General features: G+C 45.0%; 2 protein-coding genes across 5 annotated transcripts in view; one reads left to right on the top strand and one right to left on the bottom strand.

Moving 5' to 3' along the window:
• Positions 1-7,421, bottom strand: part of SORCS3 (sortilin related VPS10 domain containing receptor 3) — a 276,335-nt gene extending 268,914 nt beyond the window's left edge. Inside the window, exon 1 of the mRNA XM_048310943.1 lies at positions 6,818-7,421. Coding sequence (XP_048166900.1) covers positions 6,818-7,420 — 603 coding nt within the window. The 5' untranslated portion in view covers position 7,421. The remainder of the gene's footprint in view (positions 1-6,817) is intronic.
• The window catches only part of LOC125329259, a 98,538-nt gene continuing 79,191 nt past the window's right edge, over positions 7,271-26,617 (top strand). For 2 of the 4 annotated variants that reach the window (XR_007205111.1, XM_048310947.1), the window contains exons 1-2: positions 7,999-8,592; positions 20,922-20,977. Coding sequence is in view for 1 of the 4 variants with exons in the window: in XM_048310947.1 (XP_048166904.1) it covers positions 8,042-8,592; positions 20,922-20,977 (607 nt within the window). In the remaining 3 variants the exon portion in view is untranslated. The other 2 variants (XR_007205112.1, XR_007205113.1) reach the window with 2 other exon arrangements.

Genomic DNA, 26,617 nt, shown 5'->3' on the forward strand with positions numbered 1-26,617 from the left:
CGGTGAAAGGCTGAGCACAAGAGAGAAGGCAATTCATCTGCCAACACTCCTGTGGCTGTAATTCAGAAAACACAAAGGGTCCACAGGTCTCCTTGCTGTACTGCTCCAAGTTTCCTCACCTCTGTACTCATTTTTCAATCTTATTTTCTGCTGCTACAGGATCCTACAGGTTGAATTCTCAACTACAGTAAACTAGCCTAGATCAATCCTACATCAGTTTAAACTGAGGATCCAAACAAATACTTTGCTGCTTTGGGGAATTTCTGCAATTACAGCATTCAATGCTTCACAAGGAACATGTCATTTAATTTACTGTCTTGATTGAGGCAGGTTGGATTCAACACCTTCAAACACACGTTCTCACTGGAAAATTGACCAGAGCCCAGCCAAACCCAAGCCTTAGCTCCATAACTGACAGGTCCCCTGCAATGTCTTCAACCAACCCTAACTATGAGCTCAGGCTTGGCCCTCAATTCTGATAGGAATCTGAAATTGTGCAAGTGCTAACTGAAGTAACCATGTACTGCTCTCCGTTCTACGCACAGACACCCAGGGAGCTCAAGGAGCAGTACACCACAGTATGACTTGAGTAAATTCTTGACTGTTTGCAAGACTGATTGCCAGTATCCTTTAGAACAAGTAACACTAAAGATCTTTGCCCTTCACCTGTGCTTTTCCCATTAGGCAACGCTGTTCTGCTATGTTTTCTGAAATCTCTACTACAAATGCAGCTATAAATTTGGAAACTCTCAGAAAGTTTCATCTTCCTACAGCCTTGCCTTCAAGAAAATATTTGTTTCATCTCACCTCCCATTTGAGAAAAATCTCCCCCGCCTAACATAAATCTGCTCACACCCATTTTCAAAAGACTTCATCGACTGATTGGGTGAATGTTTTCCATTATGAAAAAAATAATTAAAGAATCATGTAGCTGTTTCTATTTGCATTTAGTCCACTGTGAAAGTTTAGCCACAAGTCCTAGGCCTCATCCCTGATCATGGCAAAGTCTGAGTACTGAGGTCTGAAGAGAAACTGCTGACAGACACCTAGGACAGGAGCAGTTCTGTTTCGTAAGCTTGGAACTACAAGAACATCAACAGTTTGCTGTGCCAGGCAGGGAAACGGCCCAGGGAACAATATCCACAATGGGCCACAAATAATATCCAGGCCCATATACTGGCCATCAAGCTGACTTTGCAATGAAACCAGTCTGGAGAGAAATAACACAAAGAATATTTTCCAGATGTCTTCTCCCTGCCCTACTAACTCAAAGAAACCACAAAAGCAGTTGCCATGCTAGAGTTTAATTTTCGTTCCCAATCTTCTATTTAAATATTAATTAAAAATGGGTTGGCAAGGTCCTGGAGAAGGACTTAAGTGGCAAGCTTCATTAATAAAGATAGAGGAAAGTGGTAACGCCTCAAGATATTTTGCCAGAGTTGGACTACCTTCAACGGCAGCAAGAACATAACCTAGTCAAAAGGTATTTGAGAAAGAAACAGTCTACCACAGAAATTAAAATATTTACAAAATGCAGTGCAATTAATATGGTTGCTCTGTTACCATTTTTGCACTCTAGGAGTAAACATTTTAGACTGAAATCCAGCTGGACTTTTGGAGCAGATACCCATGGCTGACAACTAAATGCAGCTTTGCCTGCCTAAAGATTCCCCTTCCTCCCTTCCAAGCATAGCAGCCTATTTGGAATTGCAAATATTGCCCATCACATACTGCATTGCAAGGCATCTTAATGAAAAACTACCTGGCACAGACTGAACCCATTGGCCTCCCCAGCTTGTAATTCTCCATGGGAGTGAGTAATGTCTCAGCATCCAACCACCAGTACATTAGCAGATCACACCAGAACCCTGCCAACAGCATTCAGAGGAATCATTCCCAGAAGAGACAGGCTTCACTGCGAGAACTTGCACAACCTGCTTGTCACTGCCAGCCCCCAGACCTTGTATAGGGTAAAGAAAAAGGATGGGTGGTAATAGGAGGTAAAGAAAACCCATTCAGAGCAGAATGGTTCCCATCAGATCATCATCTTTACATGAGTCTTGAAAATCCCCAAAGACTTTCTTGTACCTTGCTGCAGCACTTTCTTTGAGAAGAAACTTTTCCTAATGTCCAATATGAGGTATGTTGGGGCTGTCAACACATATTAATCCCTCTTCAACCAGTAAGATAAGCTTCATCTTCTCTCTGCTTCCAATGTCTGTAAGCTACTGCAGCACTATTAGCCTCCTCTTTATCATCTTGTCCCAAAGGCATCTCATATTCCAAGTCTTGGAGTCAATCTTGAAACCATATTGACTCTAGAAATGACAGTCACAGGTTGACTGGACAAAACAGTGCAGTGTGGCTGCTGAGATAAAACAAGGCCCCAGTCCAGCGTCTCACTAGCTCTCCTCTTGCCTTTCCCACTTTTCAGGGCCTGGATCATGCTGTAAGCATCAATGCAATTTGCACAAGTAGCAGCTGCACCATTGAAGCACACCAGGCTTCGGGTTTATCTTCTGCACTGCTCTACTACAATGAGCTAAAAAAAATGCAAAACTGACATTTTTCATATAGAATGAAAAAGCCAACCCCTAGGATCATATAGGAACTTGGGCTGGCTGCAGCAACCTGCAATACTACACATGCCTTAGACAAATGCCCTCTCCGGCTCTTACTGGGGCATTATGGTGCATTTCTCATCTTTATGCCAGAAGTTTGAGAGAATTTATGTCAGAATCTGGGAGATGCCCCCGCCCATGGCAGTGGGGATTGGGACTACATGATCTTTAAGATTTCTTCCAACCCTTAATATTCAATGATTCCGTGGAGTTTGCCTCTGGTTACTAGAAAGGCAAGGGCATATACACATGGGATAGCTAAAGTACACAGCGATCATTAGCTGCAGCGCCTCCATAGATGGTGGGCTGAAAATGTCTTCCAGAGAAAACTAGACATGTGCATCTTTTCTTCTCATATTGAAAAAAACCTGCCCACAACACCACAGAAGTTGTAGTAATTCCATCACAGAAAAAGCATGGACAAAATTAAGTACTTCCTATAAAAAGCTACATTCATCAGAGGAACAGCTCTGAAACCTAATGACAACAGTTCCCATTTCCCATTCCACCAGTGATCATACCCGAAGAGCAATCCTAGTAAGTGTCTTTTATTCATTGTATGTTCTTAAAATCTCTTGGAAAACTAACCAAGAAATGAGATAGTGAGATCTAAAACCGTAAGAGCATTAAAGGTACTGCTACCTTTTTTTGCAGGTCGTTATCCTAGAAATCAGGGAGAGAGGAAGGAAGAAAAGATCATATGAGGAATCAAATCATCTTCACAGGAAGGTTGGAGAGACCATCTGATGAGCAGAACAAGGAAAATTTCATGCACTAACATAAACATCTAGAGAGGGAAAACAAGTGTAGAGGGTACAACTGCGCACTGAATGGCACATTTGTACACAGCATATGTGTTCAGAGGGGAATGGTTTTGGAAAAAGAATGGCTTGCAGATCTGTTGGGAATCATAGTGTTTTTCATTAAAAATTCTTTCTTTAGAAAAGCTTTGGCAAGAAAACATTTTATCTGATCTCTCCAAGGTCCCTCAAGAGCTTCATGACCTTGCTCAATAAATGCTTCTATTAGGGCAGAGTGATACTTGAAGCCCAAATAGAAGTCTGCTTTTTCTAATATCAGACCCACTGAATTAAGCCAAGTTCCCTTTATACAAGCACAGAGAATATAAACCTCACCTGTACACAAAATAGTATTCTTGTATTTTCCTAACCATTTTCACTTGAAGATCCTCAGGTACTGTATAAAGCAGAAATGAATTCTGCTCCACACCACCACTTTGTGGTAGCTAAGTAGTACTATCCTCATTTAACATGGAAGAGGAGATCCAGAGAGGTTAATTGTCTTTCCTAAGGTCACAGAAAAAGCCTCTGGGCAGGACAAAGCAGAGAACCCAAATTCCCTGATCTCACCAGCCTTTTGCCTCTATAGTAATCCTGACCTCACTATCTGCAAATGGAGAAAACAAAAGTTTGTTGCCTGGAAGGGATTATGTTTTAATAAATTAAATTGGGATTTTAGGGATGTGTGAGAAAAGGGGGATAGGAGATGGACAGAGACTTGCTTTTAAAATAATATATAATATATAATTAATATATAATAAAAATTATTTTAAAAGCAGAGGGTTTTAACATTCTAGGTTAACAAGGCATCCAGCAGCTGCAAAGACCTCCCTTTTGTGGAGTGTCTGCAGATCTACACGTCCCAGTAAAACCCCAATTTTTTATTACCTTCCTCATCTTTGCAAATCCATCCAGTTTTTAGGAATACCCCACCACTAATGCATGAAACTTGATTGATGGTGTTTTTAATAATACATAAGTGACAAAAGCTTAGGTTTTGAAGTCTGTTCAAGTAACAGAATTGTAAAAGCAAGCTGTTTGCCTCTTTACTGCTTTGGCAGCCTGAATAAAATAACAGACAGATACATCCTACTTACTCTCCTAGGTCAACTGGCATAATCATGACACGAGTTAGTATCTGTTGTCCATCTTCAATACACCTTCCTGCTGCTTTACATCTCCCATGACCCAAGAAAATTTATGCTTTGTGATGTGGGGCTGGGAACCAATGTGGCTGGCAAAAGAAGCCACACTGTTTGCCTGAGTGACCTTGGGCAAATTGCTTCATGTTCCTGTGCCACAGACACCCCAACAGTAGAATTAGGTAAAAACTGAGCTGCAGCAGAAAAATAGGCATTGGATTCAGCCTTAGCTGTTGATAAATGAAAGAACCCAGATTCGAGCATATAACTTTCCCGCTACACAGTTATAAAAAAAAAAAATCCAATTAATTACTAAATGCAGTATGTTTTCTGGAAAAGACAGGAGTGAAAAAGTCTCAGAATACTAGACCTCATATTAGAAAATTCACAAAAAGATAACATTAGTATTTATTAACATGCTTGCTTCTCCTTCCTACAAACACTACACTGGCAATAAACCAGTCTTTTGCTTTAGCTTGTGCTTTTGAGTTGGAAGCTTTCAATGCATGGTATTTTGAGGTGCAAAATCCTAATGGCATGCCATAAACAATTGAGACATTTTCTTTCATTACTCTTCTCAGTCACCTAAAGTATAAGGAAACTAGTTGTTTAAATAGAATGTTTCTGTAAAAGAAACCAAGAAAGGAGGGAGAATATTGTGAAAATCACTTTCTGAGCTGTGCTTTAGGAAAAAATAACCTTTCTTTCCCCTGCAAATGCCTACAGAATGAGTTTTCTTTGCTACTTTTAGCAGAAATACTCAAAACTATTGGAAATCCACGCTGGGAAGGCATGGGGGAGGCATTTTAGATTCTTTTACTCAACACCCCTTGATTCAGCATTAAAATGAAACAAAAGAGAGGTGGTTTTCTTCATTACATGGCATGTTATATTAAAAATTAATAGTCCTAGAGACAAGTATAGTGCTGAAATATACCATACAGCTGTTTTCTCTTCAGTGTTTACTTTCGTCTTTAATGAGAGTGAAATTCATGCCTGGCAAACACAACTGCCTTTAAAAATTGGTTAAATAAAAGTAACATCCACATTGCTGTTAGAATTATTGCCTAAGTAATAATAAATAGACAAAAAAACTTCCAGTCAAAAAAAAAAATAAAAAGATGGTTGAATTGCACACTAGAACCTGTAGCTGATGCACAGATAGACAGACAGACAAGTAAGTAGACAATTTGCTTTTCTCATGGCTAGTAAGTTCCATGAAGAATGTATCTGAAAATGCAGCCAATCTATGCTGTTAATAGCGTTATACTCATTTCCAATAGTGGCAAAACAATAAAAGAGGCATTTTCAAGGCAGTGACAAGCTATAATAATCAGAATAATGGGAATATTGTCACCAGACATACAGGTTTCCCAGAGTCATTTAAATTACATCTGTTCCCAGACTACATGAGAGTAGAAATGGTATTTCTGACACCAAGTCAAAAGAAACTTTAAGTTTTGTCCACAGCCATCTGCCGGGCGTTGCAAAGCGGGTGTGAGGGAGGGCCCTGCACTATCATGGCACAACATGTGGGCTTTTGGGACATGCCCCCTACACACGCACACACACAATCCCACAGGCTTTCAGGGACACCTCAGCGACTCGTTATTACTGACTTCGGGGAAAAGGCGTGAGATGCCATGGATTTTTTTACAAACTTTTCACTGTGCTTGCACTACGTGCCTCCACTCTAAGCTCCCTGACGTGCTGTGGGGCTTTCCGCCCCTTAATGAATTAATGGGATCTCTCTTGCCTCCAGCTCTCACAGCGGGGCACTGGAGGGCTTTTCCACCACCCCTATACATCATTTATCCCAGGCAGGGAGGCAGCGAAGCGTGTCACGGTGTTTATGACATATGGAGAGACGGAGAGTGAGGGTCCCCAGGGGAGCGGCCCACGGGACACGCTGTAGCGCAGCGGAAGGGCTCGGGCCAGCCCGGCCCTTCGGGGCGCTGCGGCCGCGCTGCCCGGGGACCGCGGCTGTGCCTCCGGGGGCGGGGGCAGAACGATGTTCCCACGCGCCTTCACCTTTCCCCAGGAAAACTTTTCTCCTGCGGCCATCGCTCCGTGTCCCACTCCCGCTGGCAATAAGGGCACGGTGCCCACCCAGCGCCCCTCTCCTCCCGGCACCCCGGCCCCGGCGCCAGCCGCGGCCCCGTCCCGCCACTGTCCCGGCTCCTTCTCCCACCAAGCACGGCCAGACCGGGTCGGGTCGGGTCGGGTCGGGTCGGGTCTGCGGGGAGGTACTCACGCTGCTGTTGTGGCCGGACCAGTGCACCATGGCTTGGTTGTGCGCCGCATCCCCGGTGAGCGCGAAGGTGGTGCTGCTCAGCCTCGGCTCCTCGGCCCCTCGCAGCCGCGCCGCTCTCCCATCCTCGGGGGGCCCGCGGGGCTGAGCGCGGCCGCCGCGCTGCCCCTCGGCCGCGGGCACCCCCCGGACGCCGCCGGCCGGCAGCGCCCGGCGCCCCTCGGCGCTCCGGCGGGTCCGCGGCGCCGCCGGGCCCCGGCCCCCGGGCGCGCCGCCTCCCGCCCCCGCCGCGCGGAGCGCCGCTCCCCGCGGCCCCGCTCGGCTCCCCGGCTCCGCGCCCGGCACGGGCTCCGCGGCGGCCGCCGCCCCGACCGAGCCCCGCGCTCGGCCGCCCGGCCAGCTCCGTAATCCTCGCGGCGGCGGCGGCGGCGGCTGTCGCTGCTCCTGCCTAAGGCGAGACGAGGAGGACGGCCAGGAGGGCGATGGAGATGAGCAGGATCTGCAAGTTATTTCGGCGCCGGTGCAACACCAAGAGAGAAGTAAGAACCATGTCCAGGCGAGAAAAATGGTGTGGTAGGTCGGAAAGCAGTTGGTCCCCTTCTCCATGCCTTTGCGGAGCGAGTCGGGGGGCTTGCAGAGGGAGGGGGGGATGAGACGCTGCGTTTAGGGCTTTTTTTTTTTTTTTTAGGAAGAAAGGGGCCGGATTCTAATTATAATATTTATTAGTTGCAAAAGGCTCCTCTTTCTCTCGCTCTTCTTCTTTCTCTTCTTCTTCCCTTTTCTCTTCCCTCTTTCTCAGCCTCTGAGACGACGACCAGAAAAAAAAAAAAAAAAAAAAAAAAAGGAAAGAACGGGGGAAAAAAGGAAAAAAAACTCTCCCCGGTAGTTGGATTCTGTTCCTTACTGTTGCTGGATTTTTTTTTTTTTTTTTTTTCAAAAGTGCTTTTCAGTGAAACTGTTCACGTTCAAGGATTTGATCAAGTGAGAGGGTACCACCACACGGGGGGAGGAGCCCCGAGCCTTGCCAAGCCGCCGCCGCCGCTGAAATACACCGCCGAGTCACCCGCCGCGCCGCGCCGCGCCGCCGGGGGCCGGGAGCGGGGCCGGGGGCGGGAGCGGGACACCGCGCTGCACCGAATCAGCTGGAGCATCACCCAGCCTTTTCTCCTGATTTGGTATGTGTGCTCCTGGCCGAGATAAAGCAGCCGTCATTCCCCGTTTCTCCTGATGTATATGTACATAGACTCGTATTTACAGCGGTGTGGGTACTCCTCGCCCTGTGTGTGTGCGTGTACATGTGCGCACAAAGGCTGGATGTCAACCACGGGTAAGGGGGCACAGGGGAACGCAGCTGGGATGAGCGGCTCTTGGGTGCCTCCCGTGTGTAACAGCGTACCCACGGACCCGGCCATCCAGCAGCATCCCTCCAAGAGCCGGCTCCGTGCGTGTGGATGTGCCCGTCCCAAGCGCAGCCTCCCGGCCGTGGGAACTCACGCGTGTGCGTGGGAATCCCAGCAACCTTGCCACCGTCCAGCAAGGGAGACTAGCAGGATTTGTGTGGGGCCAATAACGAAGAGAGGGCAGTATCTGCAGGCAGGTCCCTGCAGCAGCATCTCGGAACTATGTCGGGAGAAGGAGCGAGGGGGATGTATTTCTTTAGGTCACGGCAGTGCAGCGCTCCCGCTCCCATCGCACGGATGCATTTCCCCTGACCAGGACACCTGTTTTCTGCTGGCAAAGCTCAAGAAGCCTTTGCAGCTTCAGCCCCCGGACAAGGTGTGAGTAATAGCAGGGTGCGAAGGGGAGAGGGAGGCTGCCGCCTCCCGCGGCTGCGGGGCGTCCCCGTGGGTCGCCCTTGTCATCGCCATCTGTGCCAGTGCCACGTCCCTCCGGACCGATTCATTGCAGCAACACGTCGGCACATTCTCTTCGGATTAAACCCACGGTCGACCTTCTCTCGTTCTCCTCCTCCCTTTGAAAAGTGTCGATAATTAGCGATTTTTTTAATCGTCCCACCCTCCCACTTCCCGCACCAGCCATTCTTTTCCGTCCAAGGACGGATCCACCAGCTACACGGCTCTGCCCGCGGTCTCCCCCCTCCCCAGCGCCAGGCCCGGGTGCGGGGGCGGCTCAACAGTTTCTCCCGCCTATCGCGGGTCTCCCAGCCCGGCAGGGAGCGGCGGGAGCGGGGGACCGAGGCAGGACCGGAGCTGGCACTGCCCGCTCTGGGGAGCGGGGAGGTTTCTGGCCAGCTGCTGCCCGGCGCTTGGTCAGCGCCTGCTACAGAGCGCCCGGCTCGGGATGGGGCGTCCGTGCAGCCCGGCTGCCGCTGGGAGAGCCGGGGAGAGAGCCGGGGAGGGAAGAGGGGCTGCACACATCGCCGCCTGTTGCAAACGGGGGAGCGGCCGCTAAAGGGCTGTCCTGCAGGAGCGGGAAGCGGGGCCGGTGCGCACAGAACAGCGCTGACAGCCTCGGGAAGGCGGCGGGGGCTCTACCCACAGACACGGCCCCTTATTAGGCACAATTCCCGACGCAGAGAGAGAAAGTGGGAGGTGGGGGTAGGGGAAGCGAATCACCCACTCCCAACGCAACGGATGGTATTCCTGGCTTGGAATCGGCTCCCTTTTGGACTGTGCTGCCAAAATGTTTAGATGACATTTTATTTGTGTGGGAGCAGTGACGTGGGCCTGAGCCAGAGCTGCTCCATAAAACCTCAGGCAAGGGGATTTTACAAGTTGCACACGCTCGTGGCAGGTGCTACCCTGCATGCACAGGGACACGCCAGCCCCGAGGCTGCACCCTGCTGCTGCTGCTTGTAAGCAAACAGCAGGGTGTGGGGAACAGGAAGGACCCCACTGCCCCCCAAATTCGACTGCTGCAGGAACAGAGTCCCCAGGTATGTGGCATTAGCAGCACACGTGCCACCCCAGTGTCTTGACACTGCTGTGCACTGAGGGGAGGCACTGCCCCCCTAATGCCATCCTATAGCAGTGAGGCTGCAGCTGCGCCAGGCAGAACTTGTTGTTAAATTATAATCAAAGTTTCTGCAGTCCCCCTGGACCCAGCAGCAGCTCACTGCTTCTCCTGAAGATCTCTGCACATCCAGAATCCCAGGCACCACAGAGTAAAAGCTACTGTGGTGCTAGCAATTGCCACTACTTAGCCTATCCCCTGCAGTCCAGTCTACCCAGACCCATTTATCATTTCAGCCTTGCTGGATGCTGCTTAAGACCTAGTCCTTGTTCAGATCCTGATCAGTCACTCCTTTGTGCAGCAGCATCCTTGACTTCATGGCCAAAGCCCAGACAGGACTTGTGGACATACCAAGACAGGACTTGTGGACACACCTCATTTCACAAATCTGCCAGCACAAGGCATTTCTTTGTGTCCACCACATCACTCTTTGTCACCACAAGAGCCCAGCTGTGCTGGACATGGCACAGAATGCGACGGGGAAGACTTCCATGAAGCCTAACACTTTATTTAGGACAGTACTTTCACCACTCCAATAGCAGCTGTTTTCTACCCTGCAGACTGAAGAGCCATTACTTGCAATCACCTTCTGTGAATGTCATCCACACCTACCACACTCAGGGATAGCCCCAGACATTCAGTGCAAACTATGTCACTGAGATTACCCCAAGCCCTCATTTCTCAGACAGACACCCACAGGAAGCTCTAGTGTTTCTAAAGCAAATTCTAAAATGCCTTCACCAGCGCCTGTTTGTTACTGTTAAATAATAGGATGCGCAGCTGGGGGAGTCCCACTGATGATGTGGGACTGCGTACTAGGATCTCCCTGCTCCGCGTCTCCCTCTCCTTAGCAGAGGCCGCCGTGCCAAAGACAGCAGCAGCAGTGCTAGTATCTTTCCTTCTCTAGAAAACAAAGGTAATGTGAGCAACACCCCCATCTCCTGCACGATTCGCGAACTGCGTCCCCATCGCCAGCACACCGGAAAAGGGGCTTTTCCAGTTTGTACCATCCCTGTTGCAGGAATAACAGATTTGCTTCAAAACCTGGCCTTTTGCATGACAGGGTGACAGTGAGGATGTCATCTGACAACCCTAGATTTGCACAGTCTATATCCAGGAATAGAAATGGAATAGTTCAACACAGTATCCATTACAGGCTGTTTTAATCCCTGATCTAATCCATTATGAGCTGCTTTAATCCCCACCCAGCTGCAAACATCCATTCAAAGAAGCAGGGGTTGGTGTTATGTTCTGTTGGACCATGTTGATTTTTAATTGATGTAAGACAACCATATGCCCTAACACCAGGCAATGCAGAGGATTTCTAAGTAAGCAAGTAAGTAAATGTTCCGGAAGGCAAATTGTGGCACAAATATAAAGTAGCAGAACATGCCTCTAACCAAGGGGGAGCTGAGTTCAGTTAAGGAGAGAAAAGCAATTGGGGGAGTTATGTTTGTTTGAAGGGGATGATTTGGATGGAAGAAGACTAATGACTATCAAAAGAAAGCCTGGCAATTGCCAAAGCCTTCAAAAGTAGCATTGATTATTTGGGGCTGGTTTTTTTTTTTTGTTTGTTTGGGTTTTTTTGTTTTTTTTTTCCCCCCTCATATTCTGTGACTTTCATTTGGGAAAAAAAACGTAATTATGAAGTGCTAACTCCGATCACACATATCAATAACTTCACCATCACTGCCTCCACTGTTGATTGTAGACCTGCTCCCCAGCACCCCAACCCTTCTGTTTTGCCCAGCTCTGCCTATCATTGTTCCATGTCCCTCTCCTCCTGCAGGACTGCACACACCCAGACCTCCCTGGAGGCCCAGAGCGTGTCTCCCAGTCAGTATCACCCCAGGAAATTTCTGAGTGGGAGCTGGAACATGAAAGAAAGGAGGGAGAGTTAGGAAAGAGATCATAGGAGGAAAATTTAGAGAGGGGGAAAAGAAATTAATATCACAGCTACACTGCACTCTTTTCACACACTCATATCCCTCCCTGAAGGTCTCCTGCACTAGTCAAGCCCTCCCAAGGGAGGAAATCCCATACGTACTGAAAGAAAAATCAATGCTTGCTCCAGTTAACTTTAACCTATTTATTATGTGTGAGACCAGTCAGTGGAAAACAAAGCAGCTCTGTGATAACGCTGTCTTGTTTACCAAGGAAAAGCCTGAATCTACCTGAACAAAAATCATTAAAAGCTGAAGTGTCCTTATACCCTCAGACAAAATATCACCTGCAGGCAGGGCCTCCACCATTTTTGCTGGTGCAGTATTACCCCCATTATGGGACAGATTTCCCCTGAGCACAGCCAGCCAGGGTGTGCAGCAGACAGTCTGGCTCTGAAGCACAGCAGGCCCATGGCACTGACAGACTTGCTGCAAAGCTCCTGAACAGGGGCTGCAGAAAACACTGTGCAGATGCTGCAAGAGGGAGTCTGGTTCCTGCACTGAACAATGAAGTGGGAGTCCAGCAGCCCAGCACAGCAGCAAGAAACACAGGTACCACATAGCAGCACAGCCAGGGAGGCGTTTTGCACAGCCTGGATCAGGGAACAACGGTGGGACTACTTGATCTCAGCTGATCTTGGAACAGGCTCCTCACAAAGTAGTGGATCCCTCTCACTGCATCACAGCATCACTGTCTCTTTGATCAACACCACTGACACAATACCCCAGAGCAGGAGTGGGAGCCACAGGCCACACTGGGACTGGGGCAGGGAGAGTCTTAGCTGAGTGAAGAACCTCTTCTGAGAATCTCACCTTGGGCTCAGAACTTCACCAGCATGAGCAAATGTCATGCCAGGTTTGGTGACCAACCTGACTGCATCCCTCCTTTTGATTTTATCTATCAGAACACCGTATCTGTGGGAGACAGAAGAGCCCCTTTCATCGAGGGATGCTCAGACAGCTACACTATCTTCACCCACTGATAAGGCTGCCCAAAAGGTGCACAACCTGCACAGTGCAGGTAAGAGACTTGGCAAGGCACAGAGCAGGCAGAGGTGTTTTCAATTATCTGGGAAAATTCAGCAGGTTTTAAATCATGTTTCTAGTTAAGGTTGGGTTCTGTTCATCTTAAAGCCAAGATAAGAAAATCTCCTTCTGCTGATTAATCAGCATCATCAGGAATGCCAAAGAGCTTATCAGAATGAAATGAGTGCACAGATTTGCAGCATATACAAAGATAAGTTGTGCAGCACACAAGTTCACTGTGTTGAATTCACTGTATATTGAAGGTTCCATATATTTTATCTTAGAGATCCCAGTCAGAAATACAGGATCCCCTGTCTCCCAGATTTCAAATCATCCAGGACCACAGTAAGACACTGGATTTTCAGAAGCATTTGCCAAGTTTTTGAAAATACGCTCCTTAGCATCACTTAGAGAGCTCTGCATCAGGACATTTAAACCTTCAGCCCCTCTTTGTTTTCTGAATTCAATGAGCTCATCTAGAAGTTGGGTCCAACTCTGCTGCATGTAATGAAGAGAGGCAGAATCATGGCTTAAGCTGTTACAATATCTAAGAATACTCTATGAGTAGTGAGATACCTCACTTGGAAAAAAGCTGATTAAAACCAGAAATGTGCCTAATCGTCATATGACCATTGATCCAGAAAGACTAAATGACCCTCATCTCCCTTCCTGTCCCAAGGTGTGCCTCAGTCTCACAGGTTCCATGAAGAAAAATAATCTCTTTACTGTTAGAAATTTTGTGCTCCTCTCATCAGCTTTTCATTTCTGGTTGTTTAGGAAGCCTCATGCCTAAGAGGGTTTAGGATTGGCTTTATAGCCGCTAAAAGACAGAGTGCAAATACTGCCTTGCTGTGAAAAGACAATCTTTCTGAACATAAAGCCTCCCCTGTGCTTGTTCCATTCCTGCAGAATCAAGACAGAAAAATTACATAGAGCACCTTTTCCTACACATTGGGAGAGTGAGGATGACGTGGTCAGTGACACAGCAACAGTTCTCTCTCTCTAAGACTCTGTTCCCTCCCCAGGCACCTTTTTCTGTTTTTTATCCTCTTCCAGACAAATCTTTCCCTCTTCCACTCTTCCCTTCCCCTAAGTTTGAGATAGACTCAGAAGGGGAAGGAGCTGGTATTGTTTCTCCTCTATTCAAGCTAAATACAAAGTGATTTCTCTGTGTGTGAGTGCACAAAGGCAGAATTTTCTTAGCAAGCTAGAGAGAAACAAGTCTGGCAGCAACCCCAGCTTTGATGGCGGGACTTCACAGGAGGATGTTCAACCTGCAACAGCTTGGTGCTGTTTTCTCTCCCACAACAAACACCACCTTTTAAGATTCTCACCCATGGCTATTTCCTTCCCTTCTTTTAAGAAGAGCCCCAAACAAGACAGAAACTGAACTACAGCACTGAGGAAAGACTATACTAGTCAACATGAAGGGAAGGTTGTATACTTAACACGGAAGAAACAAACCAAAAAAGAAAAATAACACAAAACTACCGCAGTAGGCAGCTGGCTGTAGGCAGGTGTTTCTTACCAAGGCAGTCCTGGCAGAACCCAGATCTCCTGTGCACTGAATCAGCAATAACTAACTCCTAAAAGGAGTCAGGTTAAATCAAATATCAAGTAAACAGAATTTGAAACATTCTGAACAGGGGAGTCTCAGGCAAATGTGTGCTCCCAGCACCTCTAAGACAGGAATTAGGACAGAATTAAGTGGCAGCTTTTACAGCCATTGCTAGACTGTCTTGGCCAATAGCTTCAACTCACAGGGGACCAACTGAAGTTTCACACCACCAAAGGAAATTAGAAAAGGTAACACCAGCCCCATGAAGAGAATAACATGCAGCCTGCACACAGTGTAATGAATTCTGGCTGGCAAAGGCCAGGCATCACAGCTGTATGTATTTCCATGATAAAAATGCCAATTACTAAATTAATAATAATTTAAACTTTAGCAATGCCCAGAGTTTCTGTCAGGCTCCAGGGAAAGGCCTGCAAATGCAGCAGAGACAATCCCCTCTCTGAAGTTTAGGTTATGACTTGAAGACAATACGCAAGTTCCCTGCCTTCAAGACAGACTGAAAATGAGAACAGTTAAGGAGATTGATCTTCACAAAATAAAAATGTACCAGGGCAAATCAGGGAGTTCATCTGGGGAAGGAGGAGGAAAAACCTGCACAGGGATTTTTTGCAATGCAAAACCTGCTGCAGGCAGAGGGTGGAGAGGCCAAAAACCTGAAGGGTTTGGGAAGGTTCAAGGGAACCTCTTCCCTTGAAAGACCACCTGACCACATTTGTTACTCCAACACAGAGTGTATTTATTCTGTGTTCTACCAAGTGATTTAAAAGCTTTTTTCTTTTGTTGCAGATGTCCAGGTTCCAGTGCAGTACTGCAGAGACCACTCTTGTCTTTTGTCCCTTTTCTAATTCTGCCCAACACTTGGCAATTTTAGACATATCACAAGCAGAAGAGCAATCTCAAAAGGGTTAAAATTCAGGGACACAAATGAAAGCACAATTAATAAGTCTGCTACATGAAAGATCCTCATGCTCATAATGCAATCGGCAAGGGCTGAGCATTTTTCTTTGGGCTTCCTCTACTCCATTGCTGCAAAAACGCACGGTAATATCGTTAGCACTGATTTGCCGCAAGGTGCATGTACTACATCTGCAAGCTAACAGGGGAAATGGAGGGAGTCTCTCTCCTCCAAAGGCTGGAATTACTTAATTATCCAAGGAAAATGACATGCAGATTTAACAGCACAGGGAAGGGTTAGGACTCACTTCCCCCATTCCCAAATAATACAGAACAACACTTCTCTGCTACGTGATCTCCATGCAAAGCAAACGCTCCTGGTTTGTTATTATTAATTACCCAGCTCCTATTCACTGAACTCAGAGGTGTTGATACTTCGCATCACCCCCAGCTATGCTTGCAATTCATAAATCATACTGAGAGGAGTTGCCAGGAGAGGAGAGGAAATAGTAAAGGAAACTTGCAAGCATCTCTGAATAGGCAGCTGCTGCTCAAAGAGGCTGCATCCTCTGCACAGAGTCAGATGTAAACCAGCATTAGTGTTAAGAGACAGCAAGAGACATGCCAAAAGTGGGCAGGCAAGACAAAGGAACATGCGTTCAGACAGAAAAGGTAAAGGAGAGCAGATGGCCCTGGGGATTAACCTTTCATCTTCACATCCACAGGTTAGAGCAGATCAGATGGTCTGATAAAAGCTCAAAGGCTCTATTATGATTATTAATCGGGGTTGACTGTAGTCCAAACAGAGAAAGGTGATTGTTCTAGTGGTCAAACCAGGACTGATTTCCCTTCCCCTGGAATTAAAAACCTCTTTCCATTTGCAAAATAGATCTGAAATTACCTCACCATTTCAAACACAAAGTTCTGAACAAGGTTTTGGGCATCCCACACCTCCTACCTCTTTATACTGATATACTTTCCACAGAAAGCATCCACTCTCCTGCTCCTCACAGTGGCTGTCCTGAAATGATTGCTCCTTTTAAGAGGGGTGTCCTTTTTAAGGAATTGAGAAACATAAGTTCAATACCCAAGGGATTTCTCTCAGTCCAGTTACTAGACTGATGACCACACCTTATTATTGACCCCACTCACCTGCCCTCTAGCTGGCAACAGCACAACACTGAATCAGATCTGGATGAAGAAAAAAACAGGTTGGAAGCATCTGGATCCAAGTTTATCCCAAGATAGAACATGCTCTCCATTCACACAGTTGGCTTTTTGGGTTGGTTTCCCACCCCGCCTCCTTTTAATAATCATTTCAAAGTTACAGGCGGTTGATCCTTGAAAGCAAGGTTTGTTGGAAGGGAATGGCAGCTTCTCATAGCTCTCACCAGGTACCTCGAGAAAAAATATAAATTTAAAGGTACACAAGCCCTTCTTTTGGCCACACAGCGTCTCAAGTTCCATTTTCTTATTTAGAGGGAAGGAAAAGTTCTTCTCCTCTTTCCTCCTTTCTACATTTTGCAGTTTAACCCAGAGAAACTAAAGATTTTGGGTTGCTTTGTTCTTTTTCTATTGTGGAGTGTGTGTGTTTTCCCTTTCCTCACAGTGTACCTCTTCAATACTTTTTCAGCCTTGGAAGCTTGACAATGTGGCAAAAGAAATAATGAAAGTAACACAGAAACAGAACAAGAAATCAGCTGGAAGTTATTCATTCCAGTATTCTATAATATACTGAAGGGAAGAAAGGAAAAAATGGGGTTAAATATCATCTTCAAAGACCACTGATCTGAAATTCTGAAATACTGAGATTTCTGGTCTCAGTGAAAATCTGAGAAAAGAAAGACAAAAAAAAAAAATCACAAATACCTTAACAGAGATAATATTCTCTTTATATCTTTAAATTTTTTCTTTACGTTTAAACAAGGTTTTTTTTATTAAATGAAACCCTGAATTACTGTGTAAATTTTAGAAATAGCAGGTTCAGCCTGACACTTTGCCTTCCACAAGTGGATTTCTCATCATTACCATAATAGCATTTTGTGCTGCAATTAACTTTTCCCATCTCAGACTGAACAGAATATTTCTTATTCCTCCTGCTAGACTTTCCCCTATCCTCTCTTCATCACTGCACTACCAGCACGGGAGATTCAGAAGTACTTTAAACTGGCAACTAAAGAGTCTTCCCTGCTTAGGTCTCTCATTAAGGCCCACCTTTATCACACAAGTAGACACAGGAGGGAGCTCAAGCAAACCCATTCACACTGAGGTTACATGTCACCCTGCAGCAGCTGAAGTGATTTAATACCTCTAATTCTCAATTCAGGGTTCCTTTAGGTCTTGGACTTAGATTTCCACACCTGCTAGAATAGAAGTCTCCTTTTTTAGGTAGCAAAACAACGGATAGGTGCCCCCTGCATATCAGAAAACAAAGAATCTGTAGCAGTGTTGGCTGAGCTGAGACCAGAGGGATGAAATCTTTGCTCACCAGATTTGGCAGTTGCAGATGTGGCTGCACACACAGCTGCAATGTAACACTGTTCTTAGTGCTCCTGCCTGAAGCCTTTTATGTTTGCTCTTGCTTGTCTACTTCTTTCTCCTTGCTAGACCTCACAAAGAAAGCCCTAGGAGTTTCTCTTCTTTAGCCTCTTCCCATTCTGCCTAAGCTGGAAATCCTTGGGTGCAGCAGAAGACATCTCCTGGGGAACAGGGAGCAGGACTTGCTTCTCTTCAGAGCATTTTTTATTTGTGCAGCCATCAAAGCAAAGGTCTTGAAGGTAATGCTCATTTACCCTTTGTACTCCTTTCTACAACAGATTTCATCCCCCTTATTTTGTCTCCCTTTCCCATTGCTCTTCATAGGAATATTTCATAAAATCATGAAATGGTTTGGATGGGAAGAGACCTTTGAAGGTCATCTAATTCCAACCTGCCCACCATGGGCAGGGACACTTTTCATTAGACCAGGGTGCTCAGAGTTCCATCCAACCTGGCCTGGAACACTTCCAATTATGAGGCATGCACAACTCCCTTGGGGAACCTTGCCAGTGTCTCACCACTTTCCTCATAAAAAATTATTCTTTATGCTCAATACAAAATACCCTCTTTCAGTTTAAAACAGATGCCCTTTGTCCGATCATTACAGGTTTTGGTAACGAGTCTCTCCTTTCCTATAAATCTCCTTTATATACTGAAAGGCTGCAATAAGGCCTTCCTAAAGCCTTCTCTTCCCCAGGATGAATCCCCAACTCTTCCAGCCTTTCCTCATAGGAGAGGTGCTCCAGCCCTCTGATCGCTTTTGTGGCCCTTCTCTGGACTTGCTCCAACAGGTCCATCTCTTTCCTGGGCTGAGTGCTCCAGAGCTGGACACTGTTCCAGGAGGGGTCTCAGAAAGCAGAAATAAACAGGCAGAATCACCTCCCTCGACCTGCTGACCGTGTTCCTTTTTATGCAGGTTGGCTTTCTGGGCTGCAAGAACACATTACCATCTTAATGTCCAGTTTTTCAGCACCAAAATAAAAATATTTGAAACTGCTGCTTTAACCCAGGTTCACAATCCTCGTTAAAAATGAAGCAGTGCATGAGAATCCAAAATAAATTCTTACAGGCACCTAAAATGAATTCACTAAAGGGAGAATCTACAGCCATAGCCCTCAGCATCTATCATCACCTGTTTCCACATCACACACATGAGGTCAGGGAGCCCTGGAGGCAGTTGACATAATTAAATGAAGATTTTGATCGAATTGCCTCGAAGTCAAACAACTGTGAGCAGATACCAAGTGTTTGCTCATTTGCCAGACTATGGCCAAAAAGAGCACATCATTTTATTTCAGCACATTTTCTATAAAGAATGGAGTAGGTACTGACACAGTGTGGCCTACTCAAGGTTTTCCTTCTTTCTCTAACATCAGCAGTGTCAGGTAAATTCTGGAGAGAAGGATAGTTTTGTTCTACCCTTTTCAAAAGAGGTTTTGGAGGAGGTGATGATTTACTGCATTTCTTTGCAGTCCTCACATTATGAAACCTGACTTAGGCATTCTTTGCACACCAGAGCAATAGTGATCTGTAACAGCTGCAGCACCAAGAATAAACCTGGATGCATTAGAAGAGCCCAGAAGAAATCACATGTCCGAAAGAGCTTTGATAGATGTAAGGAAGATTATTGACTTTTATCTTCTTCCTTATTTCCCTAATTTCTACTGCTCATGATTGATGCAGGGATGTGATTATTTGCAACCTTCTTACTGGGATGCAGTGGCTGCTGCTAGTTGTCCTCTTTCCAGTTAAATCCATACAAAAGTACCCAGCTGGTGCATCATCTTTCAGGCTTCTCATCATTTGCAAGGAGAGATCACTCTCCATTTGAGGGAAAAAAAAACAAACCCCAAACTGGCTTCATTTAACTTTTCATTTCTCCATTTTCCTTGTATCTAGAGGAACAGTTTTCTAAAAGGCCTGGTTTTCTGCATTGAGATGGTGTACTTTACATCTCTGAAGAGAACAGACATTCCACATTACCATCTGAGCAGGCTCAGTGGGGTTTCAGAGTGCAGAATTCTCAGTCTGTTCCTCCGCCTCATTCATTACTGAACCAATACCTCCACAATGAACCAGGGAGCTGGCAACCCCATCTGCTCTGAGTATACCCTGCCATGAGAGGAACCAACAGAATGTGTACAACATGTTTGTCCCCTTCTTCCAGCAGATCCCAGAGGGCTTTGCAAACTGTGTAAGTCTTGAAGGGAAATGCAGGTTATACATCGATTTTTTAAATTATTTAAAGGATGTAAAGTTAGGACAGGCTCAGCTGGGCAACTACGATAGTATCAATGGAAAAATTAGCTAAAGAGCCCAGAAATCTTGATGCTGCTCTGCCTTCTGGTCAGGTTTTCTGCACCTTAAATTCATTTCACTCACTGCTCTGAGCAGAGGTCTGAAACTTGCTTATTTTTGACAGCGACTGCACTTTACCTCCAAAGGGAGTTTCTCCTTGTTTGTATGCTCCCTTTCCCAATTCTACTGCCTCAGAAGTCTTATTCTGTCCCAGACCTGCATATTGGCTTTCCACAATCCTCCTCATTTTTCATGGTGCATTGATCTATTCTTGCTGAGGCTGAAGGACATAGGTGCCTGCAGGAGTAGCATTTATGCTGGTTTGCATAACAATGATTTTAAAGGTGTACTCAGCAAAGTGCAATCAGCAATTCCTTGCCAATATCTCCCAAGAGAAGCAATATTAAAGCTTAAATTGTTACAACAGTCTCACTAACAAAAGGGTCTCATACTGGAAGCATCTTCTTTAAATATCTGAGCACCGCTATTTAAATACAAGCTCCAGTCCTAACCCAGACACACTGAAGACTCAAGCATCCAGGACACAGAGTGAAAATCAAGCCATTTCATGACTACACAGTTCTCTACCACACAAACCCACTTCGAGCCCCTGCTCACCCTTGTTCACACAGAGAAGTTCACTTATATCTTCCAGAGACAACACATTCAGACATGCAAACCCCTGATAAACCCAGCAGATGCAAATGCACTCCAGTTCCTTGTAGAATGCTCAGGGCACCTGCCCTGGCTTCTCCATTTGATTGTCACCACAAGAGTCACAAGGGAAGAGTAGTTCTCTCACAGTCACAACAGCAGGGATGTATCTGCCACCTGACTTTAACTGTTTTCTTTCTTACAGGGAAGAGATAATGCAAGGGAACCTGAGGAGGGTGAAGAAGGAGGTGCAAAGAGGAGGTATGTCTTTACTGGTGATCAAAAGCATGAAACTGTTCATTTGGTGCTTCTTTCCTCTTCTTTCCCCTCCCCAAGATTTTCTTTTGAACAGCATTCCCAAATGCTGTCTACTTTGTCCTATTTTTTGTCTGATTTCTTTCTCTAGAAGAGGAAATAAAGCAGTGTATTTTCAGCTAAACTATATTAGCTGTTGAGTGTTTTGCACTGTTTTTAGCAGAAAGGCTAAATGTTTATTAGAAAATATTTTGACAAGGGAGGAAACTAATTTCCAGCTAGGTCTAGCTGTAGGAAAGGTGAACATGGCTCACTGAGTCTGTAACTGTATCAAAGGTTTAAAAAGTGCCAATTTAAATCTAATCTCAGAGCCCTTGCATGAGTGGTCCTATTAAAGGGAGAACAAATTTACTTTTTTCCTTCACATTTATACTGGTTGTCAATATAAGCAAATGAGAATGAAAGAAATTCAGAACCACAGCCTATTCTAAGCTGCACCACTTCAAAGAAACTCTCCAGGAGTTAAAGGATGGGCTTTTAATTAGCACTGGAAACACACAGAATTGAATCAAGAAGATATAGTTTTTAAGTTAACAAAGGAGGTATCATTTATACACTCTAGTATCTCTGAATCATACAATACATTTCAAAGACAAAATTTAGGCTTCGTCCTTCATTACACACTCATAGTAACTGCTAGGGATGCACTCACCTTCCTTTAGTTACTGAGGTTTAATCAAACAACTTCTCTAGGTCACTCTACCTGAACATTGCATTTTGTAAGTATCCCTGCATCTTGGTGATGTCTCTGTGTAAGCATCAAAAAATGATTGCTCAATTCTCAATATTCTACTACTTGTGATATTTCCAAAGTAAACAACTCTTCCTCCATTGGGAAATAATATCTAGGCTAAAATCAAATTGTGATGTACTAAAAGAAAGCTAGCCTCCTCCATATTAATCTTAAAACATTTATGATAGATCAAGGCATTGAATTTCCAGATCTAATAAGACCTGTGTGCTCTGAGGCAACTCCTCAATTTGTAAGGGAGGGGAGTAGGTTTCACCACTCCTTGGGCACCTGGCTCAGAAAATCCTTCTCGTATTGTGTAATTGCAAAAATGGAAGCCAAATCATTGTTTTGTCTGGTCCTGTCTATGCCAAATTAGCTTAAATCCCCTGTAAAGCCTCCATAGTACGGACACAAATTACAATCACCCTATGACACCCTAAGCAATGAACAGGAAACTGGTCTGTGTGAAACGAAGACCTGCTGAGTGACTCTCTCTTGTGAAAATCTGGCTATTGATGACAAGAAGAGATAAAACAGGACAGAAATTGTCTCTGAATGTTAGAAAATGTACTGGTGTGGGCAGAGCAAGATGCTGACAATATTTTATTAAAGTGTAAAGTAAACCTAGCTTTCATATGATACAATCCTGATCTAAAGGTGGTCAGTGTTGGAGTGCATATTGTATCCATACCTCCGGTCAAGTTTGTTTCTTACTGATAAATAACAATATTGTGGTAAGACCAGTGAAACCCAGAGCAGTAAGCACAGAGTCATGTTTTAAATAGACCAACAATTCCACTTGAGGATAAGATCCCACTACCCATGTGCTCAGTCCTTGAGAGCAAAAGTCAATTAAGCCCAGGGTCAATCTGTCTGGAGTCCTCGTACTTATTCCAGCCAATGTTCCCCTTGCTCCTGCAAACCAGCCCACCCCTCAGTTTCAGACCCCTCGGACCAATGCACTGAAAAGAGAGGTTCATTCCTTTACAGTCACTCTCCCAACCACACTGCACCCATTAACTACTCTGAGCATTTCCAGATTTCTTCTTATTTCCTGTTTCCTCATTGGTTTCAATCCTGCATCACAAATTCACAAAGCTCCTGTTAAGTTAACCTCAGAAAAAGGATCTTAGCCCCAACTGGAGTTTTCAACAGTTCTTAGCAGTGGCCTAAATTCAATTTCTTTGAGCAACTGTGAAAAAAAATTTCACCAAAAGCTCTTTTAGGCATATCAGATAACTCTACTCCAACTCTGTATCAGTACTTTTCTCTACACTGCACTTTGCCATCCTCTTTGCACTACAGATGCCACATATATTACAAATAATAGGCAGACAGGAATCTTACACCATTTCTTTGAGCCTTTTTTCTCCCCCCCCTCACCAAAATACAGAGACAGCTGAAGAGCACAAAGATGTTTATTCTCTTAGAAAGAGCAGCAGTGCTTTTATTGACTAATGCTGGCTTGGCACAGGAAATCTGATTAACGCCTATCACGTTAAGTCACGTTGTTTGCAAATTGCCCCCATTTCCCTCCCTCAGCCTCTCCACCAAAAAACCCCAAGAACATCCCACATATTCACAGAAAAACTGTAGTATCAGTAAAGGAAAAAATTAGAGAAGTTTCATTCTCACTTTTTGAAGGGCACATGTTTCTTCAGAGGCAGAGATGGTAAGGTTTTCATAATGTTTGCTGACCTGAAAAAAAACACTGTATTTCCAGAAATGTGAAGGAATTCTGTTCCATTAATTCATTTGCATTTCATCCCCCATAAGATTAGGAACATAACCCTTTCTGTCTCCCCTGTCAGCTGACATTCCACATCACAGCTAGGCTGAGGCCACTGTCATGCCCCATTAAGCATTAGTGGACTTTGCTCAGCCAATACAAGTATTTAAAAACTCCCTAGAAAACATATTAATCAAATGGATCCGCAGTTGTGTAAAATCAAAGTTTTTAAATGTACCATATTTAATACGCAATGGACTGTCAAGCACCTCCAGCATGCCAAACTGGCACAGCTCATTGCACCTCCTGGCTTATGGAAAACATGTAGAAGCACAGCCCTTTTGATATGCCTCCTTTTTCCATATTTTTGTTTCCTTAAAAAAAATTCAAAGCTCCATTCTAAATATAGAAGCAACAGACAAAATTTAGTACAGAACATAACCTGAGCAGGACCATAAAGCCCGTGTCAGATCACAGTATGACTTACTCACCTGTGTGCGAAAACGAATATATAGATTCACATGCCCCATAAAATTTATGGCTCTCATTTTAAAACAAAGGTGACAAATACTTGTGCAATTTAGAAAATGGACCACTTTTCATGATTTAGCAGAGACACACGCAGCATACTGTGTTCCAATTACAAACTAAATGGCATGCATTCACTGGCAAATGGGAAACAGAAAATTATTTGCTCTGAATGTGTTGAATCATGAGAGAGAATTTGAAGTGGCACAGCACAGAAAACATCTCCAGCATGCATTTAATCCACACTGATCAATGCTTGAGGCTTCACACATGAATTAGTGACCAGCACAACATCTAATACTTCTGTCCCGTGCCACAGTAACAGCATTACACAGCCCAACAATAAAACATTCATGCATTCATTCGCCTCTAGTTGCTCTGTGCTGCTGCTGGAAGCTCCCCAGAAAGATCTCTCACTTCAGAACTCACGTGTGTAATATGCAGGGCATGGCCTCACCTTTAATGTGACTGGCTGTGGCAGATTTAAAAGTCACATAAGACAGATGGGTAAAAACTCAAAGTTTAATGCTAGGAAGACTTGCAGTGTTCTTCCAGGGTGTGCCTCTCTTTCCTCCTTTTACTCTCCTGTGGCATTGGAACAGCCCTGGGCAAGAGGCAGCAGAGTCAGGCTCTGATCTCGGTAGTCTGGGGGGTAAAATAGAGCAACTTTAAGCCAATAACACAAGAAAGGCAATGGGTCCAGCATCTGTCCCTGGGAGGTCAAGAGCTACCATAACATGGTTCCTGATTAATTTCTGGCTTATATTGCCCTAACTCCATGGCCTGTGAGAGAGCTGTAGCTAAGTAACAGCTCCGCTAAACTCAAGGCAGTTACTCAAAATTTACACTAGGAGCTGAATCTATCAAGGCACATCCAAAGTGTGTGGAGGTAAGAAGAACATATGTGATTACAGGAAAGGCAAACGCAGCAAAATAGAGACTTAAGTAGGTGAATAATGAAGAGAAAGCAGCACTCAAGTTGTTGTTCATACCCTTCTACTTCCATGCAAATGAAACAAACCTGAATGTTTGCCTGAACATGAGGGTAGGAAATGCCATTCATCACATTTACTCCTCATCCAGCACCAGCTCCACAGCTCATCTTCCTGAAATGAGGTTTACAAAGGTGATGAAACAAACAGAATATGTATCCTGCAGCTTGTGTTTCAAACAGGAAAAGGTGTACCCACCAGCAAGGGAACTGGCTTAGCAAATCCAAACCCCTGCAAACAGGAAAAATGTGCATGGAGTCCTCTAGAAGAAAAAAGTAAAACAGTACATCTTTAAAAAAACCCTGCAGAGTGAGGAAGAGGCTGGAATAATTCCACTGTCCTTTCTTGTCTCATTTGAACTGAGTACAAGAAGGGCCTGAGGCAGAGCTACCAGCCAGGAGCACACCTCAGGAACACAAACCTGAGGAGAGATGCTGCAGAGGTGGACAGCTTGTGGAGATGTGGGACCTCACCACAGCAGCAGTGCAGTATAACCCTCAGGTGTGAGGGAGAGAGATTGCTCACTGGACTGATGAATACAGGCACATACACAAGATAATTTGGGGGTATTACCTAGTTCCATGTCTCCTTTCATTGACATCACTGGAGTTTGGAATCTGACAAATGAGATTGAGCTACTACCAAGGACTTCTACTCACTATTTCACCCCCAAGAAAAGGCTGGTATCAGCAACATCAAAGAAAAACCCATTCCCTACTCCACCAAAGCTCTGCATCATTCTGAAGTGGAAGAATAGTGTCACAGTGGTAAGAATCAAACCATACATGCTGCTAAAAGGTAAAAAATTCAGCTTTGTACTATACATAATGTATATATACCTTAAGAGTGATGGTATGTATTCCTTCAAATCCCGGTCTCTTCCAAGTTCTAAAACAAACCTCCCTACATATTTTGACAGAAATGGCAAACCTCAGAAAAAAAAAAAAAAACACAAAACCCAAAGATATCAAGGGGGCAACCTCAGTGCAAACTCAAGAAAGCCTCAGTCTTTTCCCTAGACTGCACTTTTCATTCATTTTGTCTTACAGCATAGTACAAATTGCTGAGCTAAAGAATCTCCTGATTTCAAACATAAAAGCACAGAGTAACAAGGCCGTGGTCTGAAGGATCACTGCTTTGCCTTTCTCATACTCAGACAATCCTTGCTCTGTTCTGCACAGAGAAGGAAACTGTCCACCCTGTTCACACCACATCCTCCGGGACAGATGAGCACCCAACATACCGAAGTGGCTTCCCCCAATGCACTCCCTGAATTTTTAGTTATTTAAAAAGAACAACAGCAAACAAAAGCTCAATTGTGAGTACATCCTGAACTTAAAATCATCTAGAAAAGACCTTCCTTCATTCCCTGCTGTAGCTTTTTTCATCGCTGCCAGCTACACCGCAGTGCCCTAGGGTAAGTCACAAAATTCTCCATTCTTTTGAGACAGGAATAGTTCAGCTTAGAGAAGGAGCCATTGTCCATGTGACGAGATACATGTACCTGATGTCAGCACTGGGTTTGGGAAATAGGAAACCAAGTTGAGAGAGAAGAAGAGGGAGAACTTAGTTGTAATACAAAAGCATCCACATCAACAGGATTT

This window comes from Corvus hawaiiensis, chromosome 8, assembly GCF_020740725.1.
Source record: "Corvus hawaiiensis isolate bCorHaw1 chromosome 8, bCorHaw1.pri.cur, whole genome shotgun sequence".
NCBI lineage: Eukaryota > Metazoa > Chordata > Aves > Passeriformes > Corvidae > Corvus > Corvus hawaiiensis.